A 16,601-nucleotide genomic window follows, 5' to 3' on the forward strand; every position below is an offset into this window, starting at 1 on the left:
TGTTGTGTGTACAGATGCTGTAATCTGTGTTGTGTGTACAGATGCTGTAACCTGTGTTGTGTGTGTGTGTACAGATGCTGTAACCTGTGTTGTGTGTGTGTACAGATGCTGTAATCTGTGTTGTGTGTGTGTACAGAGGCTGTAACCTGTGTTGTGTTGTGTGTACAGATGCTGTAACCTGTGTTGTGTGTGTGTACAGATGCTGTAACCTGTGTTGTGTGTGTACAGATGCTGTAACCTGTGTTGTGTGTACAGATGCTGTAACCTGTGTTGTGTGTGTACAGATGCTGTAACCTGTGTTGTGTGTGTGTACAGATGCTGTAACCTGTGTTGTGTGTGTACAGATGCTGTTTGTGTTGTGTGTGTACAGATGTTGTAACCTGTGTTGTGTGTGTGTACAGATGCTGTGTGTGTATGTGTACAGATGCTGTAACCTGTGTTGTGTGTGTGTGTACAGATGCTGTAACCTGTGTGTGTTGTGTGTGTGTACAGATGCTGTAACCTGTGTGTGCGTAGATACAGATGCTGTAACCTGTTTTTGTACTTAATGTTGTGCTGTTTTCTCCTGCCTCTGGCCTGTTCTGCTACACTCCTGTGTAAGTCCCACACCTTTAAGTCAGACTTGGATGTTGATATGTTCCGTGCATTTGAAAAGTTTGGCAGTTGGAAAACCGTTGTTACTTTATTGTAATATAGTTGATATGAATTTTAAGCATGTTTTAGCCTTGACAATGGCTTATTTGTGGCTGTGTTTGATGATTTGTGGCTGCTGATTTGCGAGTTGTGCTCTGACCTTGAGAGTTTGTCTGACCTTGTGTTTCTCTCCGCTGGCAGCCGGGTTTGTAGGCCCGCGTTCGTGGGTCTCAGGTAAACACGCTCCCTTCTCGTTACGGTGTGTTGTGCCAGTCATGTGGAAACTGTTGTGACTGTGTTGTATCAGTGTTGTGACATGGTTGTAACAGTGTTGTACCAGTGTTGTACCAGTGTTGTGCCAGTCATGTGGAAACTGTTGTGACTGTGTTGTATCAGTGTTGTGCGAGTTGTGGAAACTGTTGTTTTGAGTGGAAAAGGAACCAGCTAGTCCAAGAAGCTTGTGTCATCAGAGTTTGTAGACATTTTGAAGCAGATGTCATGTGTAGTTAGTGTTTCATGCCTAAAACAGGACTGGATTGTGGGAAATTTTCCTGTCCTATGGATTCGCTGACAGACAAACAGATGGAGGATTTGTTAGATTGCTGTATGGTTGTTGGATAAGTAACTGGATTGTTGGATAAATAACTTTATTGTGTGTTTCTCTGTCCAGAACACGAGCTGGCGCACGTGGAGAGAGCAGGGAAAGGCGGAACGTACCCCAGAAGATCCACCATCATGACCAACCCACATCACGACTACAGCGACGGTCAGTATCCTAAACATTCCACAAACAAACAAACAATCCCTGCATGACAAGACCATAAAATTCCTGTCTACACATTGAGAAAATCTGACACGTCCTGAGATCTCCTGTTCCAATGCTGCCAAATTTGATATGTAAATTTGGGCTACAGTTTTAGAACTGTTGCAGTGTTGCATCATACACCATTAACCAGAACATGAATAACTGTGTTTTCTGCCCCAGAACGTATGTAACAGTGTATTTTTGCTCCAGGGCGGAAAACGTTCCCGAGAACGAGAAGACCGCAGCCCAGCCCGACCTTGAGAAGACCCGTGGGGACGTTCAGTCCAAGGTCGGGTTCCGAGCGGTCGCTTAGCAACAGCAGCAGCAGCAGCGGTCTGGTGACGGACTCGGAGAGACGAGACAGCGACTACGACCTGGCCGTCCTGAGTCTGCAGGACCTCAACCCGGCCAGATGTAAGTCATGTAAGTACAACCAGCTTACAACCTGCTTACAACGCACACACAACCTGCTCACAACCTGCTCACAACCCACACACAACCTGCTCACAACACACACACAACCTGCTCACAACCTGCTTACAAGGCACACACAACCCACGTTACAACCTGCTCACAACTCACACACAACCTGCTCACAACCTGCTTACAATGCACACACCCTGCATACAACCCACTCACAACCTGCTCACAACACACACAACCTGCTCACAGCCTACTCACAGCGCACACACAACCTGCTCACAACACACACACACAACCCGTCCACAAGGCACACACAACCTGCTCTCAACCTGCACACAACCTGCTCACAACCTGCTCACAACACACACAACTTGCTCACAGCCTACTCACAGCGCACACACAACCTGCTCACAACCTGCTCACAACCCACACACAACCTGCTCAAAACCTGCTTACAATCTGCACACAACCCCCTTACAATGCACACACAATCTGCTCACAACCAACTTACCACCTGCTCATAACACACACAACCCAGCGAAATGCAAGTGATGTAAGTCCTGCGCTAGGGACACACACAATTCGCTCACAATGTACACACAACCCGCTCACAATGTACACACAACCCGAAATGTTGTGTTTTGTTCTGAGTTTTTGTATGTCCTGCAGCGTCGAGGAAGGACTCGACTGCAGTTCTTGTCAGTTCCTACCAGAGAAAACCGTGGATGCTGCTGGTGGCAAACCGAGGCTCCGCCACATGTAGGACGTTTCTGTAAATCTCTGGTGGGACTAACTCCCGGTGATGGGGCAAAGGTCGTAACCATGGTGACTGGGGGGGGGAAGGTCATAACCACGGTGACTGAGGGGAAAGGTCATAACCATGGTGACTGGGGGAAGGTCGATAACCATGGTGACTGAGGGGAAAGGTCATAACCATGGTGACTGCGGTTGGAAAGGTCATAGCCATGGTGACGGCTGCTGTACTAACCCTTCCCTCATGACAGCTGCCAGGTCCCAGCTGTAGTTTCTGTAGTGAGAAAAGCAGCGAGTCAAGCAGGTCCACAACTCTTTCTGCAGGCCAACTGGAGACAAGGCAAGCTGCTCGGCCGTGGGACACAGATGTAGTTCCTGTAGCTATGAACACAGCTGTAGTTTTCTGTAGCTATGAGTACAGCTGTAGTTCCTGTAGCTATGAGTACAGCTGTAGCTATGAGTCTAACTTGTTCCTGTTTTTGCACAGCCCCCAGAGCGCCCCACCAACTGGAGACAAGGCAAGCTGCTCGGCCAGGGCGCCTTCGGGCAGGTCTATCTGTGCTACGACGCCGACACGGGCCGAGAACTCGCGCTGAAACAGGTCCACCTCGACCCCAAAAATGTGGAAGCCTCAAAGGTCAGTCGCGGTTAGGTTCTGCAGCAGGAAGTGAAAGTTGTTTGTGTTTACAGCAGGAAGTGAAAGTTGTTTGTGTTTACAGCAGGAAGTGAAAGTTGTTTGTGTTTACAGCAGGAAGTGAAAGTTGTTTGTGTTTACAACAGGAAGTGAAAGTTGTTTGTGTTGTGCAGCAGGAAGTGAAAGTTGTTTTGTTTACAGCAGGAAGTGAAAGTTGTTTGTTGTTTGTGTTTACAGCAGGAAGTGAAAGTTGTTTGTATTTACAGCAGAAAGTGAAAGTTGTTGTTTGTGTTTACAGCAGGAAGTGAAGGCTCTGGAGTGCGAGATTCAGCTGTTGAAGAACCTTCAGCACGAGAGGATAGTTCAGTATTACGGCTGCATCCAGGACGAAAACAGACTCTGCATCTTCATGGAGTACATGCCGGGGGTGAGTAACACAGAAACACACACAAACATACACACAAACATACACACAAACACACACAAACACACACACATGGAGTACATGCCGGGGGTGAGTAACACGGAAACACACACAAACATACACACAAACACACACACATACACACAAACACAGACATAAAAATACACACATACACACATACACACAACATACACACAAACACACACACACATGGAGTACATGCCGGGGGTGAGTAACACGGAAACACACACAAACATACACACAAACATACACACAAACATACACACACACACACACACACACACACACACACACACACATGGAGTACATGCTGGGGGTGAGTAACACGGAAACACACACACACATACACACAAACACACACAGACACACACAAACATACACACAAACACACACATACACACACATGGAGTACATGCCGGCGGTGAGTAACACGGAAACACACACAAACATACACACAAACATACACACTACACACTACACACTCAAACACACAAGCAGGTTCTAGGTCCGGAGTTGTGGTCTCATGTTTATTGTTTGTTTGTTTGTTGTAGGGTTCTGTGAAAGACCAGATCCGCCAGTACGGAGCGCTAACTGAGAACGTCACACGGAAATACACGCGGCAGATTCTGGAGGGAATTCTCTATCTGCATAGCAACATGATCGTCCACAGGGACATTAAAGGTACGTTATATTAGTATATCTGCACATAGCAAAATGTATTCACCCGTGGCCCCACCCATGGACCCACCCATGGACCCACGAATGGCCCCACCCATGGACCCACCCATGGACCCACCCATGGACCCACCCATGGACCCACCCATGGACCCACCCATGGACCCACCCATGGACCCACCCATGGACCCACCCATGGCCCATGTTGACCCACCCATGGACCCACCCATGGCCCATGTTGACCCACCCATGGCCCTACCCGTGGCCCCACCCATGGCCCCACCCGTAGCCCCACCCATGGCCCATGTAACACGCCCCTTCCGTGTCCGCAGGTGCAAATATATTGAGGGACTCCTCAGGAAACGTGAAGCTGGGAGATTTCGGGGCGTCGAAGCGGATCCAGACGATCTGCAGCGCCACCGGAATGCGCACGGTCACCGGGACGCCATATTGGATGAGTCCAGAGGTCATCAATGGGGAAGGTTACGGCAGAAAAGCTGATATATGGTAAGCAAGGTCAAACAACACTGGATATGTCATTAGGTTATAATGTCACTGGACCTAGTCAGGAATGGATTAACTGAACATAATTGTTGCTGACAGGCTGATTTTCTAGTTTATCAGGAGTTTTGGCTGTTCAGTTGTGGAGATGTTGACCTTAAACTTGTCTAGTTTTACAGGAGTATAGGTTGTACAGTTGTTAGTTAGCAATTGTTTTTTATTTTACAGGAGTATAGGTTGTACAGTTGTTAGTAATTGTTTTTTTTAATTCAATTTTTCAGGAGTATAAGTTGTACAGTTGTTAGTAATTGTTTTTTTTTTTTAATTTTTCAGGAGTATAGGTTGTACAGTTGTTGAAATGTTGACGGAGAAGCCCCCTTGGTTCGACTACGAGCCGATGGCAGCCATCTTCAAAATTGCGACGCAGCCGACGATTCCGAAGCTTCCGGCGGGCGTGTCGGACTGCGCACACGACTTTCTCAGGATCATTTTCCAGAAAGACCACAGACAAAGGGCGTCGGCCCAGGAACTCTTAGAGCACTCCTTCGTCTTCAACTACTGACCTGTGTATGTGTGCTGGGGCTGTCATGTGGCTGTCATGTGGCTGTCATGTGATGCCCATATGTATGGCTGTCATGTGCTGCCCATGTGACTGTCATGTGGCTGTCATGTGATGCCCATGTGGCTGTCATGTGGCTGTCATGTGGCTGTCATGTGATGCCCATGTGGCTGTCATGTGGCTGTCATGTAATGCCCATGTGGCTGTCATGTGATGCCCATGTGGCTGCCATGTGATGCCCATGTGGCTGTCATGTGGCTGTCATGTGATGCCCATGTGGCTGTCATGTGGCTGTCATGTGACTGTCATGTGATGCCCATGTGGCTGTCATGTGGCTGTCATGTGACTGTCATGTGGCTGTCATGCGATGCCCATGTGGCTGTCATGTGGCTGTCATGTGATGCGCATGTGGCTGTCATGTGGCTGTCATGTGATGCCCATGTGGCTGTCATGTGGCTGTCATGTGATGCCCATGTGGCTGTCATGTGGCTGTCATGTGATGCCCATGTGGCTGTCATGTGGCTGTCATGTGGCTGTCATGTGATGCCCATGTGGCTGTCATGTGGCTGCCATGTGATGCCCATGTGGCTGTCATGTGATGCCCATGTGGCTGCCATGTGATGCCCATGTGACTGTCGTAATGATCCAATGTGACTGGCCTTTGCTACCCATGTGACTGGTCATGTGCTGCCCATGTGACTGTCATGTGATGTCCACATGGGCAAGTCTAGTTCTGTTCCATAGCAGCTACCATAGCTTCTGCCTGTGGAACAGAACTCAGAACACACAAGAATAGAGCAGCCAGTATCCAAGATGAGACCAAATTGTCTGTTGCGATAGTTTTTCTAGATCAGGGGCCATGCACTTCTAACAGCAAATTAGTATTTGTTCTGTGCTCAGTTGGCCCCAAAGAAGTGAATTCCCAGTACATGATTCTTTGGACTACCTGTATATTTATTTGAGCATTTCATTGCCATACAGAGGTTTTTAATCAAAGCGAATATGTTGGTTTTATGAGAGTAAATTATTGATAATACTTCCATCCTGTGGCCCTTGAGAGTTTGTAAATGTTGTAAGAGGAAGGAAGAGGTCACCCTTATTCTGTCTGGCTTGGCACAGCGAAAATCAACCAAGTCTGAAACATGTTCTTCAGAACTGTTTTTCTTTGGCATTCAGTGAATTGAAATGTGCTGATTCTAGGGGTCAATGTTATTTAAAAATTACATGTTTATGGGTTTCAAGGTCGCCCCCCTCCCCCTGCTGGTGTAGCAGTTCTGTCTGTTTGGTACAGACAAGGTCAGGCTGAAGGTCGCCCCCCTCCCCCCTGCTGGTGTAGCTCTGTATGTTTGGTACAGACAAGGTCAGGCTGAAGGTCGCCCCCCCTCCCCCAGGTCTGAATGCCTGTAGGGACTGATACAAGTTGCTGCTGGGAGGGGGGCCAGTTGTTGTGAGTTGTGTGGTAAGAATGGTTTTGAAAGGTTCATGAAATCAAGAAAAAGGCAGTAAAGTTTCCCCCCATATCTCATTGGAACGACCCATGGAGTTTGACAGTCTTTTCAGGGAATGCTGGGAATGTTTGTCTATAGAGAGAGTATTTATGAAATGTTATTTAATTGGGTGCCACAGAATCTAAACAGCAAAAGGCCTGGAAAACTAGGAGGGCTTCAGGACTAACTGGAACTGATTTAGCCATTTTTGTAAGATATTGCTTCAGATTTGTACCCTCAGTTGTGTATAGGATGTATTATACTTCATTCCCAAGGTCGTCTGTAGGGTAAGTGTTCTAGTGTAAGGTCAAGTGCAATGTCCCTCTTGGCTGTGTCTGTTAGAGACATGGTCTGTGATTGGCTGTCAGGCTGATACGTGGCCCGTGATTGGCTGTGTCTGGCTGATACGTGGCCTGTGATTGGCTGTGTCTGGCTGATACGTGGCCTGTGATTGGCTGTGTCTGGCTGATACGTGGCCTGTGATTGGCTGTGTCGGGCTGATACGTGGCTCTGATTGGCTGTGCTGAGCAAGCCATAGCCTCTGATACAGTAAGGCAGAAGGTGTCCCATACATGTGTGTTGGAGGGGGGGGGGCAGACTGTGTATAATAGTGTTGTGTAAAATAAGAAACTGATTTGTGGGTGCCACAAAAGAAGTCTGAACCACGTTTTGGCTCATCAGATCAAAATCTGCAGAAAGAATGTCCTCTACGATGTTTTGTTCTTGACCATGCAAATTACTAGTTGACTCCGTTCGCACATTTGATGACTCTATAGCTGGAAATTCGAACGTTGCAGGAAAGCAGCCCTTCTGTGCCATTGGCTTCAGCAGCAGAGGTCCTCTTCCAAACCTTATGCCAAATCCCGGTGGTGTAACCTGATCTGGTGTAACCCGATCTGCGACAGCTTAGAGCCGGGAAAAGCTGTCAGTATTTAATCCTCTCCTCTTGTACAGATCCGACCGTAGTTTCAGGCTAGATGTTTCCGCTGACTCACAGTTTGTACCTTGGACGTGAACTTGGTTCTAGCAGTGGCAGCTGCAGAGGTTTTCAGACAGCAAAAGTCAGGCTCCACTTTGGAACATGCTTTTCCTGTTCATTCCAAACTACTCACATCAGTGTTACCACACAGAAACTGTCTAACCAGTTGTATTTTGGCATGTGTACAGCAGGATGCCAAAATTGTGCTTTTGGCTTCTGCACCCAAACCGTGAAATATCCAGACTTGCTTTCCAGACACAAAGACGTCAAAATCTGCTCAGGTTGACGCGGAGAAGGTTTTATTTTTCAGGTTCTGCAGGGAAATCTGCATCAGGGTTGGAAATACCCACTCTTGCCGCACAAGTCATGTTTTCTGTGCAAGACTTCTGGGAGATCCAAAAGTAACCTTTTTAATGTTCCCAGCAGCTGGCTGAAGGCTTGGGAAGTTAACTCGTCGCCCCCCCCCCCTCGGCCATCGTGTCAGTCTTGAAAGCCGCCTGTTGTCTGAAAACCTCTGCACTGCTGATATATTTATCTTCCACACCGATGATTTTGACTCCATTTTGTTCCCAATATCAGAGAAGATCCAAGAGAAGAAGTCAGCAATGGAACATTGTGAAACATAAATGTTTAGATGAGAGATCTGTGCACAGTTTTATTTGTGATGTTACATACATTATACTATACCTGCATAAATATGTAAATATTGGCATTTATATGGAAGATGCAGCAAATGATAGCAAATTGCGGGGCCTTTATTTGTCTGAAAATCGGTATGTAGGAAATGATCTTTGTGCAAGTCCTCTTGTGTCTCCTGTGTAATGTTGAAAGTACTTTTTATGGCTCTTCTTGTGAAATGATCTGGACAGCTATCAGAACTACATGCAGAATTATGTAAGTATCGACAAACTAGATAGTCAGGCTGGCTGGAGCCACACCACTGGGCTGTCATCCCTACAGTACCTGGGGACCTTACCTGTGTACCTGAAGTTACCTGTGGACCTTACCTGTATACCTTACCTTACCTGTGTACCTTACCTGTGTACCTTACCTTACCTGTGTACCTTACCTGTATACCTTACCTGTATACCTTACCTTACCTGTACACCTTACCAGTATATCTTCCTGTATACCCTGTCTTTGCCTGTACGTCCAATCGCACATACATGTATACCTTACCTGTATACCTTAACTTACCTGTATACCTTACCTGTGTACCCTAATCAATATACTTAATCTACATACTTCACTTTTATATTGTACCTGTATACCTGACCAGTATTCTTTGTGTATATTTTCCTGTATACCGTACCTGAATACCTTACCTTACCCAGTTTGTTCTCAAAGAAGGACATACAGTGTTCGTTGTACATGGTTTGGTGGGATAATATAATGACGTGAGGATGTGGAAGGGGAATTGAGAAACGTGGTTGGATTGGTGTTGGGCTCTGGTAGGGTTTACGCACAGCTGTGTGGCTCCATGCACTCCTGTAGAATTGTTATATTCTAAGGATGTTAGAAAAACATAGTCCAAATGAACATCACTTTTGTACAACTTGCATAATAAAAATGGCCACATTAAGAACGACCTGTTGGTTTCTCACTCGATATGTAGAGTCTTGTTCCCTGCGTCTGCAGAGTCTGGTTCCCAGCCTAACCGAAAAACTGAGACACAAAGTTCTGGAACTTAAGTTTCAAAGTTATTGGTGGTCTCGGAAAAGATTTCCCTTTTGTTAAGTTCTGACCTCAGTAATCTTTGCGTGCGATCGGCAAAAAGTTCATGAGAAAATGTGTGAATATTGTGCAAGTAACGCCGTGTAAAAGGAAGTACTGATGGCACGGCCTAAGCGCGCCCTCTGGCGGCACATGTTGGAGCTACAGTACACAAGTAACCGGACAGAAAGACCGACTATACTATTCTAAACTGTGGGTGGACAGGGTGGATGGATGGATGGATTCACTCTACCGATACGAAATGAACTGTAACGTGGTCATCAGAGGTTCGAACAAATGATCCTAAACAGACGACAATTGTTTTTAAAGTGTCCATAAAATGCTCTGTTCTAAATAGTTTTAGAACATCTTTTCACCCCACACCAACGAAAAATAGAACAGGCCATAACGGTAAAACATTAACAGACTGCCAGGTGGGGGTGTACAGTTTCTCCTTTCCTTTTTCCATTCTTGACCGACAAAGGTATGAAAAGACTATCTCCGAAGTATGTAATAATATATAATTTGTGTATACATTTCAAGTCAAATATTCTGAAAATACCGTCAAATGGCAAGAACGTAAAAACATTGCCTAGTAGACTTCACCTCAATAGCAAAATGTAATAGTCCAAATTCCGACGCACTAATCACGATCCACGTTTGACCGACCAATCACGATCCATGTTCTATAGCGGTGTAGGGAAACTTTCGCGCTGGTGACATTCCAGACGTGACAGCCGCTAGCGCTAGCCGTGCAATTTGAGGTAAGGATTTATAATTCTCTACCGTAGAATTTAATGTTTTACTCGTGTATTACCTGGTAAAGAGTACATACAGCAATCTGTTGTGTGTCCTGGCATATTTTCGCTTATTTTTAAGACATTTCTGACAGGAACTTTGGCGTCAACTTCAGTTTTAGAATTGCTTACTCAGTGACAGGAATGTCTAAATTTTTCTGTCAGGAATTTAATTTTCATGAAATGGTACTTAGATGGTCAAAATTCGAAGAAGAATTAATTTTCCACCGAATGTTTACATCAGAATCTTAAGATAAAATGTTGTGACATCTAGTAGTATCACTTGCAGCTTAGTTTTAGCAGATTTTATCGGGAAAATTTTAAAATGTTGAGTAGCGCTTTCACGTAGGAGGTTTCCCGGGGAAACAGGCGCATTGCCCCGTGTGTTGGCAAAGCATAGTGCGGCGCACTTGCGTCCGTCAAAATTTCGAGACAATTTGATTTTCCACCCGATATTTACCTCAGAATCATTAGATAAGATGTTGTGACATCTAGTAGCATCACTTTTAGGTCGGTTTTAGCAGGTTTTATAGAGGAAATGTTGAGAAAAAAGGCGGGAAATCAGGCGGGGTGTCCCGTGTTTTGGCACTACCTGCTTAGAAGAAGCCACATGTATATCGTTGGTCAAAATTCAAGACAAATTAATTTCTCCCCTCATGTTTACCTCAGAATCACCAGACAAAATGTTGTGACATCTACTAGTGGTGCTTTTAGATATTTTTCCTCAGAATTTATCTAGAAAATGTTGAAAAATGACGGCGGCTGACCGTCTGACTGAGCTGTCAATCATCGCTCGTGTCAGCACGTGGCAAGGGTACATGTTGTGTCAGAAGTTGCATTTAATTGTTATGTTCTCAGCAATTTTACCCCACAATTAGGAGATAAAATGTTGTTACATCTAGTAGTACCACTTTCATGTTTATTTTTGTAGTTTTTATCGGGAAAATGTTGAAATGTTGAGTAGCGGTCTGTCTCACGTGTGGGGCCCGGTGAAACAGGTGCGGGGTCCCGTGTACGTGTGTAGCCAGACCCGGTACGGGCCGAGGGTTGGTGACCAGTTACGGTAGTTACAATCTTAATAGAGTTGAGCTTGACCTATTTTCTGAAATTATTTTATAAATCCTCAAGGAATTTGATTTTGTTTAAATTTTGGGACGATGACGACTGACCGTCTGACTGAGCTGTCAATCATCGCCCTTACCTCAGACTTAAGTACGTATGCGTGGCAAGTATGCACCAAAAGTTGTCTCAGAAGTGTTGTGTTCTCACAGATTTTCCTCACGATTGTCGAGAAAAGCGTAGCTGAATTTATTAGCGCCAATGTGTTTTTTTCTGGGCTGATTTTTCGGAATCTAACAGAAAAATTAGCATGGTGCTGACAGACTCCGTACCGTAGCGTTCAACCTTATGTTTTCGGTGAGATTTGGCGAGGTCCCCGCCTGAATGGAGCCGGACTCACGGTCCCTTCCCGAGGAAATTTTTCTAACGTTGCAAATTCAGCGGTTTTGTTTGACTTTAACATGTTCTTATTTATGTTGATTTTTCTTAAAAACTTGCTTATACCTAACTAAATACATGATAAATACGTGTAGTGAACAGCGCCACCCGGTTCACCAGCTTGGTACTGCAGAACGAATTGACTGAAGCAAACCTGGTATGACTCAGATTCTGGAATAGATGGAAAATACTAACTGCAAACTGTCCTGATGTATACTAAATTTTCTCTCCCCATTTTTACGCGCCCTTTGCCTGATGCCGCTGTTTCCAGGTTGCTTTGAGGGACACAAGCATGAAGAAAAGAAGGCTTGTCAAACAGCAATGCCATAAATTCACATTTAAAATATCTTAATGTTTTTCCCCCTTTTTTTACAGATCATCCTTTGGGCCGATGTCACCGTTTCCAGTTTACTTTGAAGCAAGCAAGCTCAAGAAAAGAAGACAGCTTGTCAAACAGGTTAGTGTGTTTTCTTGCAATCATGATTGTAAATTCCCATTTGAAGTACACACCAGACCAGGCATATTTGGGCTGTTGAGAGACAATTCTGACCTAAAGCTGAGAAAACTTATTCCCTCTCCAATCTTGAACAAAATATGAACAGAATAAATTCAAATTCATGCTGTTTCTCAATGACTTCTATAGATGTCTTTGCTGTATAATCATGCAGCTTAGAATGTTTCACTATTTGGCAACCAATCTTTTGTAACAATACAAACTTGTTACTCGTTCAATTGCTTCAAGTAATTACCAGACACTTTTTGAGTGTTAAAAAAAGTGTGTACTTCAATGGGGAATTTACAGTTACTAAGTTAAACGTAGGGAACATTTTGGACATACTAAGTGCCTTGTGTTGATCTTTGATAACATTGACTAAAAGTACAGGCGTTCTAGCATAGCATTGCAATATGTAGATCTGTAAGACACACACACTTGATCCAAGATTGCTGCAGTCAGAGAGATAGCAGTATAATAGATCTGCAGATGAATAGTTATTGGTGTTTTGGAAGTCAGGCATCAAAAGCTGTATTAGATGTAAATTGTAGTCGACTTTCCTAGTCCATTTTGTAAGTGATAAAATGGACATGCAATGATGCAACTATGCACCAGTCTTGCAATGTACGTACGAGAAGTTTCTTTTATTTGACTCTTAGGGAAAGTTAAAGTAGCTAGGTAAAGTCCAGAAGACGACACCAGAAGGCACCACAGCGGATACACGCATTAGATAGTGTTTATTTTGAATAAAGATTATGATATAGATACTGAAAAACTCCTGAATAAAGTTTGCGGGACTTCAACTTTACGTAAGGAAAAGTGGAGTCCACCTTTAGGCTTCCTACAAGTCAAGTTAACTGGAGTAGAGTGGCGACATAGTTGTCAAAATGTAATTACTTTAACTTTCAAGTACTAAATTGAAAGTTTAAGTAATTCTTGTTTTTAGAAGAAAATATACTAGAGCTTTTAGATCTTTTTTTATATATCAATGGGTAATTTTCAGAAAAGTAATCTGGTTGTCATGGTAGTTGATGGTACTACTGTTTTTTGGCATATCGTATTACCTGGATGTCTAACCTTCATCGACGGATGGTACTTTTAGTTTCCAACATTTGCATAGTCACAAGGCACACCAAACTTTTAGCTCATGTCAGGCCAAAGGACTTCACTGAGTCAGACATTATAAGTTCTGTTGAAAAGAGAAGTTCTTTAGCCTGGCCTTATGATCAGCAAGAGGACTCCTGTTGTTTATGTACCTAGATACCCAGGTGAGCAGCTTTGTTATTTGTTATACTAACCTGCATTCACCATCACCAACCTTGCTGTATCCTTGGGGGGTTAGGGTTCAAGTCAGTGGCAAGGGAGTGTCCATTATGGCTTAGGGGCTGGACATTCACTACCTCCCTCACTGCCAGGCCTTAAAACCTGGTAGCTGCTTGGCTTGGACCAAATCCTAGACATAGCTGTAGTTGTAGTACTAACATTATAGTTAACATTATGTATAGGTTAGCCATTGAGAAACTGCATGCTGTATTAACATGTGCTTTTTCTCCTCATGCCAATAGCCAAAGAAGCTCTTGCATTTATAACCACCCCTCTGCATGGCAGCAGCTTTGCAGCGCAGGCACGCGGCGTGGCAGCAGCTCGCTACTGATTATAACAAACTACTTGTTACGGCTAACATTGTTGGTCATGTTCTCTGTTTATGTTTGATCACTCCCAATGTCTGTTTAGCCTTATTTGTTATATTGTTAAAGGCAGTTTTCAAAAAGGCAATTTCTCAAGTCAATTTTATGGTATTTCCATGTAGAAAGATAAATCAATCCTATCTCCTAGCATGTACTAGTATCGGTAATGTAAAAATGGGATGTCACTGGCAGAAAGTGGTTGCTTGTTTTCTATTGTTGGCTGGTTCTACTTTTTTATGGGTTTTGCCCCGAGTAGGGTTATGGCAGACAGCAGCGTCTTGAGTAGGGTTATGGCAGGCAGCAGCGTCTTGAGTAGGGTTATGGCAGGCAGCAGCATCTTGAGTAGGGTTATGGTAGACAGCAGCAACTTGAGTAGGGTTATGGCAGACAGCAGCGTCTTGAGTAAGGTTATGGCAGGCAGCAGCGTCTTGAGTAGGGTTAAAGTAGACAGCAGCGTCTTCAGTAGGGTTATGGCAGGCCACAGCGTCTTGATTAGGGTTATGGTAGACAGCAGCGTCTTGAGTAGGGTTATGGCAGGCAGCAGCGTCTTAAATATGGGTTATGGCAGACAGCAGCGTCTTGAGTAGGGTTATAGTAGACAGCAGCATCTTGAGTAGGGTTATGGCATGCAGGTAGCAGCATCTTCAGTAGGATTATGGCATTCGGGTAGCAGCGTCTTGAGTAGGGTTATGGCAGACAGCAGCATCTTGAGTAGGGTTATGGCAGGCAGCAGCGTCTTGAGTAGGGTTATGGCAGACAGCAGCGTCTTGAGTAGGGTTATGGTAGACAGCAGCATCTTGAGTAGAGTTATGGTAGACAGCAGCGTCTTAAGTAGGGTTATGGTAGACAGCAGCGTCTTGAGTAGGGTTATGGCAGACAGCAGCGTCTTGAGTAGGGTTATGGTAGACAGCAGCCACTGTATGAAAAACCACGTTTCCAAGAGTTTCCATACCCGCACACGCCCGTGAAATTCGCCGTGTCCTGGTCGCGTCCATGCATTTCCGGGCTCCGCGTGTACGGCCCCGGATATTTCCTTACACTCCCGGATTCGTGCTTGCCGTGCACGTGCACGGAAATTTACGCCCCGCACACTTGGCGTGTGTTGGGGAGCGGCTAACAATAAGGGGTAATTAGGTACTGCGTGTATTCATGTTTCAGGTGATAATTACTTGAACCAAAGTTGCCAGTACTTTAATCTAAGCAAATTAGAATGATCAAGGATTGTTAGTACAACATTTGAACCTATGCGTCCTTGGCTTGATTTATCATGATGTCGTCCATACGACAAAGCACATTTGAGCTTAGGGCGCCCCGACGCTGGGGTTATATAACCTACTCGGTCAAAATGACCTAAATCTACACTCCGGTCTAAATCTGAATTTTTTATTTTGCAAATAATAGTTTATCCGTGAGGTTCATTACCATGATGTAATCAAACGCTTGACTAAAGGGGTTTGAACTAACGTGACCTGATCAGTTTGTTATGATTTTTAGGTACATGTATGGGTAATAATATGCAAGCTTTACATTGTAGTGCGGTCGATGACTCGATGTGTATTGTGATGTGTCTGACATGGCGTCAATTTATGTGAATAGCCTTTGTGTAAACAAAGGGAGAACTCACAGCGTCCCCACGCCTGATAAAATACTGAAATCCAGCAAAACAAGTCAACTCTCATGACATTAATTGTGGATTTTGGATACATTTACAAAGACTTGAAAGAGTAAGGTTATGTTGGAGTTAAAGTGCGGTTTTATTTCACTCAGTGAGCGACAAGTTGTGTAATTCTAGAACGAATAAAGCCATGTAATCATGACGAATTAGAATTATGAAGATCATTTGTCTGCCTTGAAATATATACATTCACACAATCAGAAACATCCTATCATCGAAGTGTTCAGACTGCACAGGCGATTTAACTCAAAAACTATAATATAAAAAGTTGTAGTATTGAACGCGATCACGTGATTATATGATTGACGACCAATCCTATCTCGCTCTCGCCGGGACCAGCCAATAAGAGACGCGATGCTTTGTTTTGGTGGGTCGTTTGAATATTGCTTTGTCACAACGACGGTTTGCTTTTTCAAAACACGTTTGTCTCGGCTTGCAAAGATTACTAGTATGTTCCTGAACTAAAATGGCGTCAAACATTCCGTTCTGTTACTTCGTTTTCACAACGGAAGAAATGACTCTACTACATGGGCCGACAATTTGCCGATTGAAAGGACAACACCGCAACGAACCAGGAAACCGACAGGAGGAAGGGTAAGCTAAAACAAGGATACTATTATATATACGGCACTATCGTTACATATATCTTAAACATGTTGTTTAAAAACCTTGGCTAAGTTGTGCCACTACGGCAGAAATATTTATTTTGGCAAGAAGTGTACACTATTTTTTTACTTGATTAATAACATAGTTTATTATTTCTACTTAGAAGTACATCGATATAGTTTGTATGTTGCTCAGAACATATGTATTTTTCAGGCGCGGATTTGGGATACTATGAGAC

The 16,601-nt window shown here is 44.3% G+C and overlaps 1 protein-coding gene across 1 annotated transcript in view; it reads left to right on the forward strand.

Moving 5' to 3' along the window:
* Positions 1 to 9,479, forward strand: part of LOC109471820 (mitogen-activated protein kinase kinase kinase 2-like) — a 16,445-nt gene extending 6,966 nt beyond the window's left edge. Inside the window, exons 8-16 of the mRNA XM_019771177.1 lie at positions 473 to 596; positions 835 to 867; positions 1,304 to 1,399; positions 1,649 to 1,845; positions 3,102 to 3,251; positions 3,550 to 3,675; positions 4,245 to 4,374; positions 4,701 to 4,875; positions 5,203 to 9,479. Coding sequence (XP_019626736.1) covers positions 473 to 596; positions 835 to 867; positions 1,304 to 1,399; positions 1,649 to 1,845; positions 3,102 to 3,251; positions 3,550 to 3,675; positions 4,245 to 4,374; positions 4,701 to 4,875; positions 5,203 to 5,431 — 1,260 coding nt within the window. The 3' untranslated portion in view covers positions 5,432 to 9,479. The remainder of the gene's footprint in view (positions 1 to 472; positions 597 to 834; positions 868 to 1,303; positions 1,400 to 1,648; positions 1,846 to 3,101; positions 3,252 to 3,549; positions 3,676 to 4,244; positions 4,375 to 4,700; positions 4,876 to 5,202) is intronic.
* Positions 9,480 to 16,601: the final 7,122 nt, after the last annotated feature.

This window comes from Branchiostoma belcheri, unplaced genomic scaffold (assembly GCF_001625305.1).
Source record: "Branchiostoma belcheri isolate BF01 breed outbred unplaced genomic scaffold, Haploidv18h27 scaffold26, whole genome shotgun sequence".
NCBI lineage: Eukaryota > Metazoa > Chordata > Leptocardii > Amphioxiformes > Branchiostomatidae > Branchiostoma > Branchiostoma belcheri.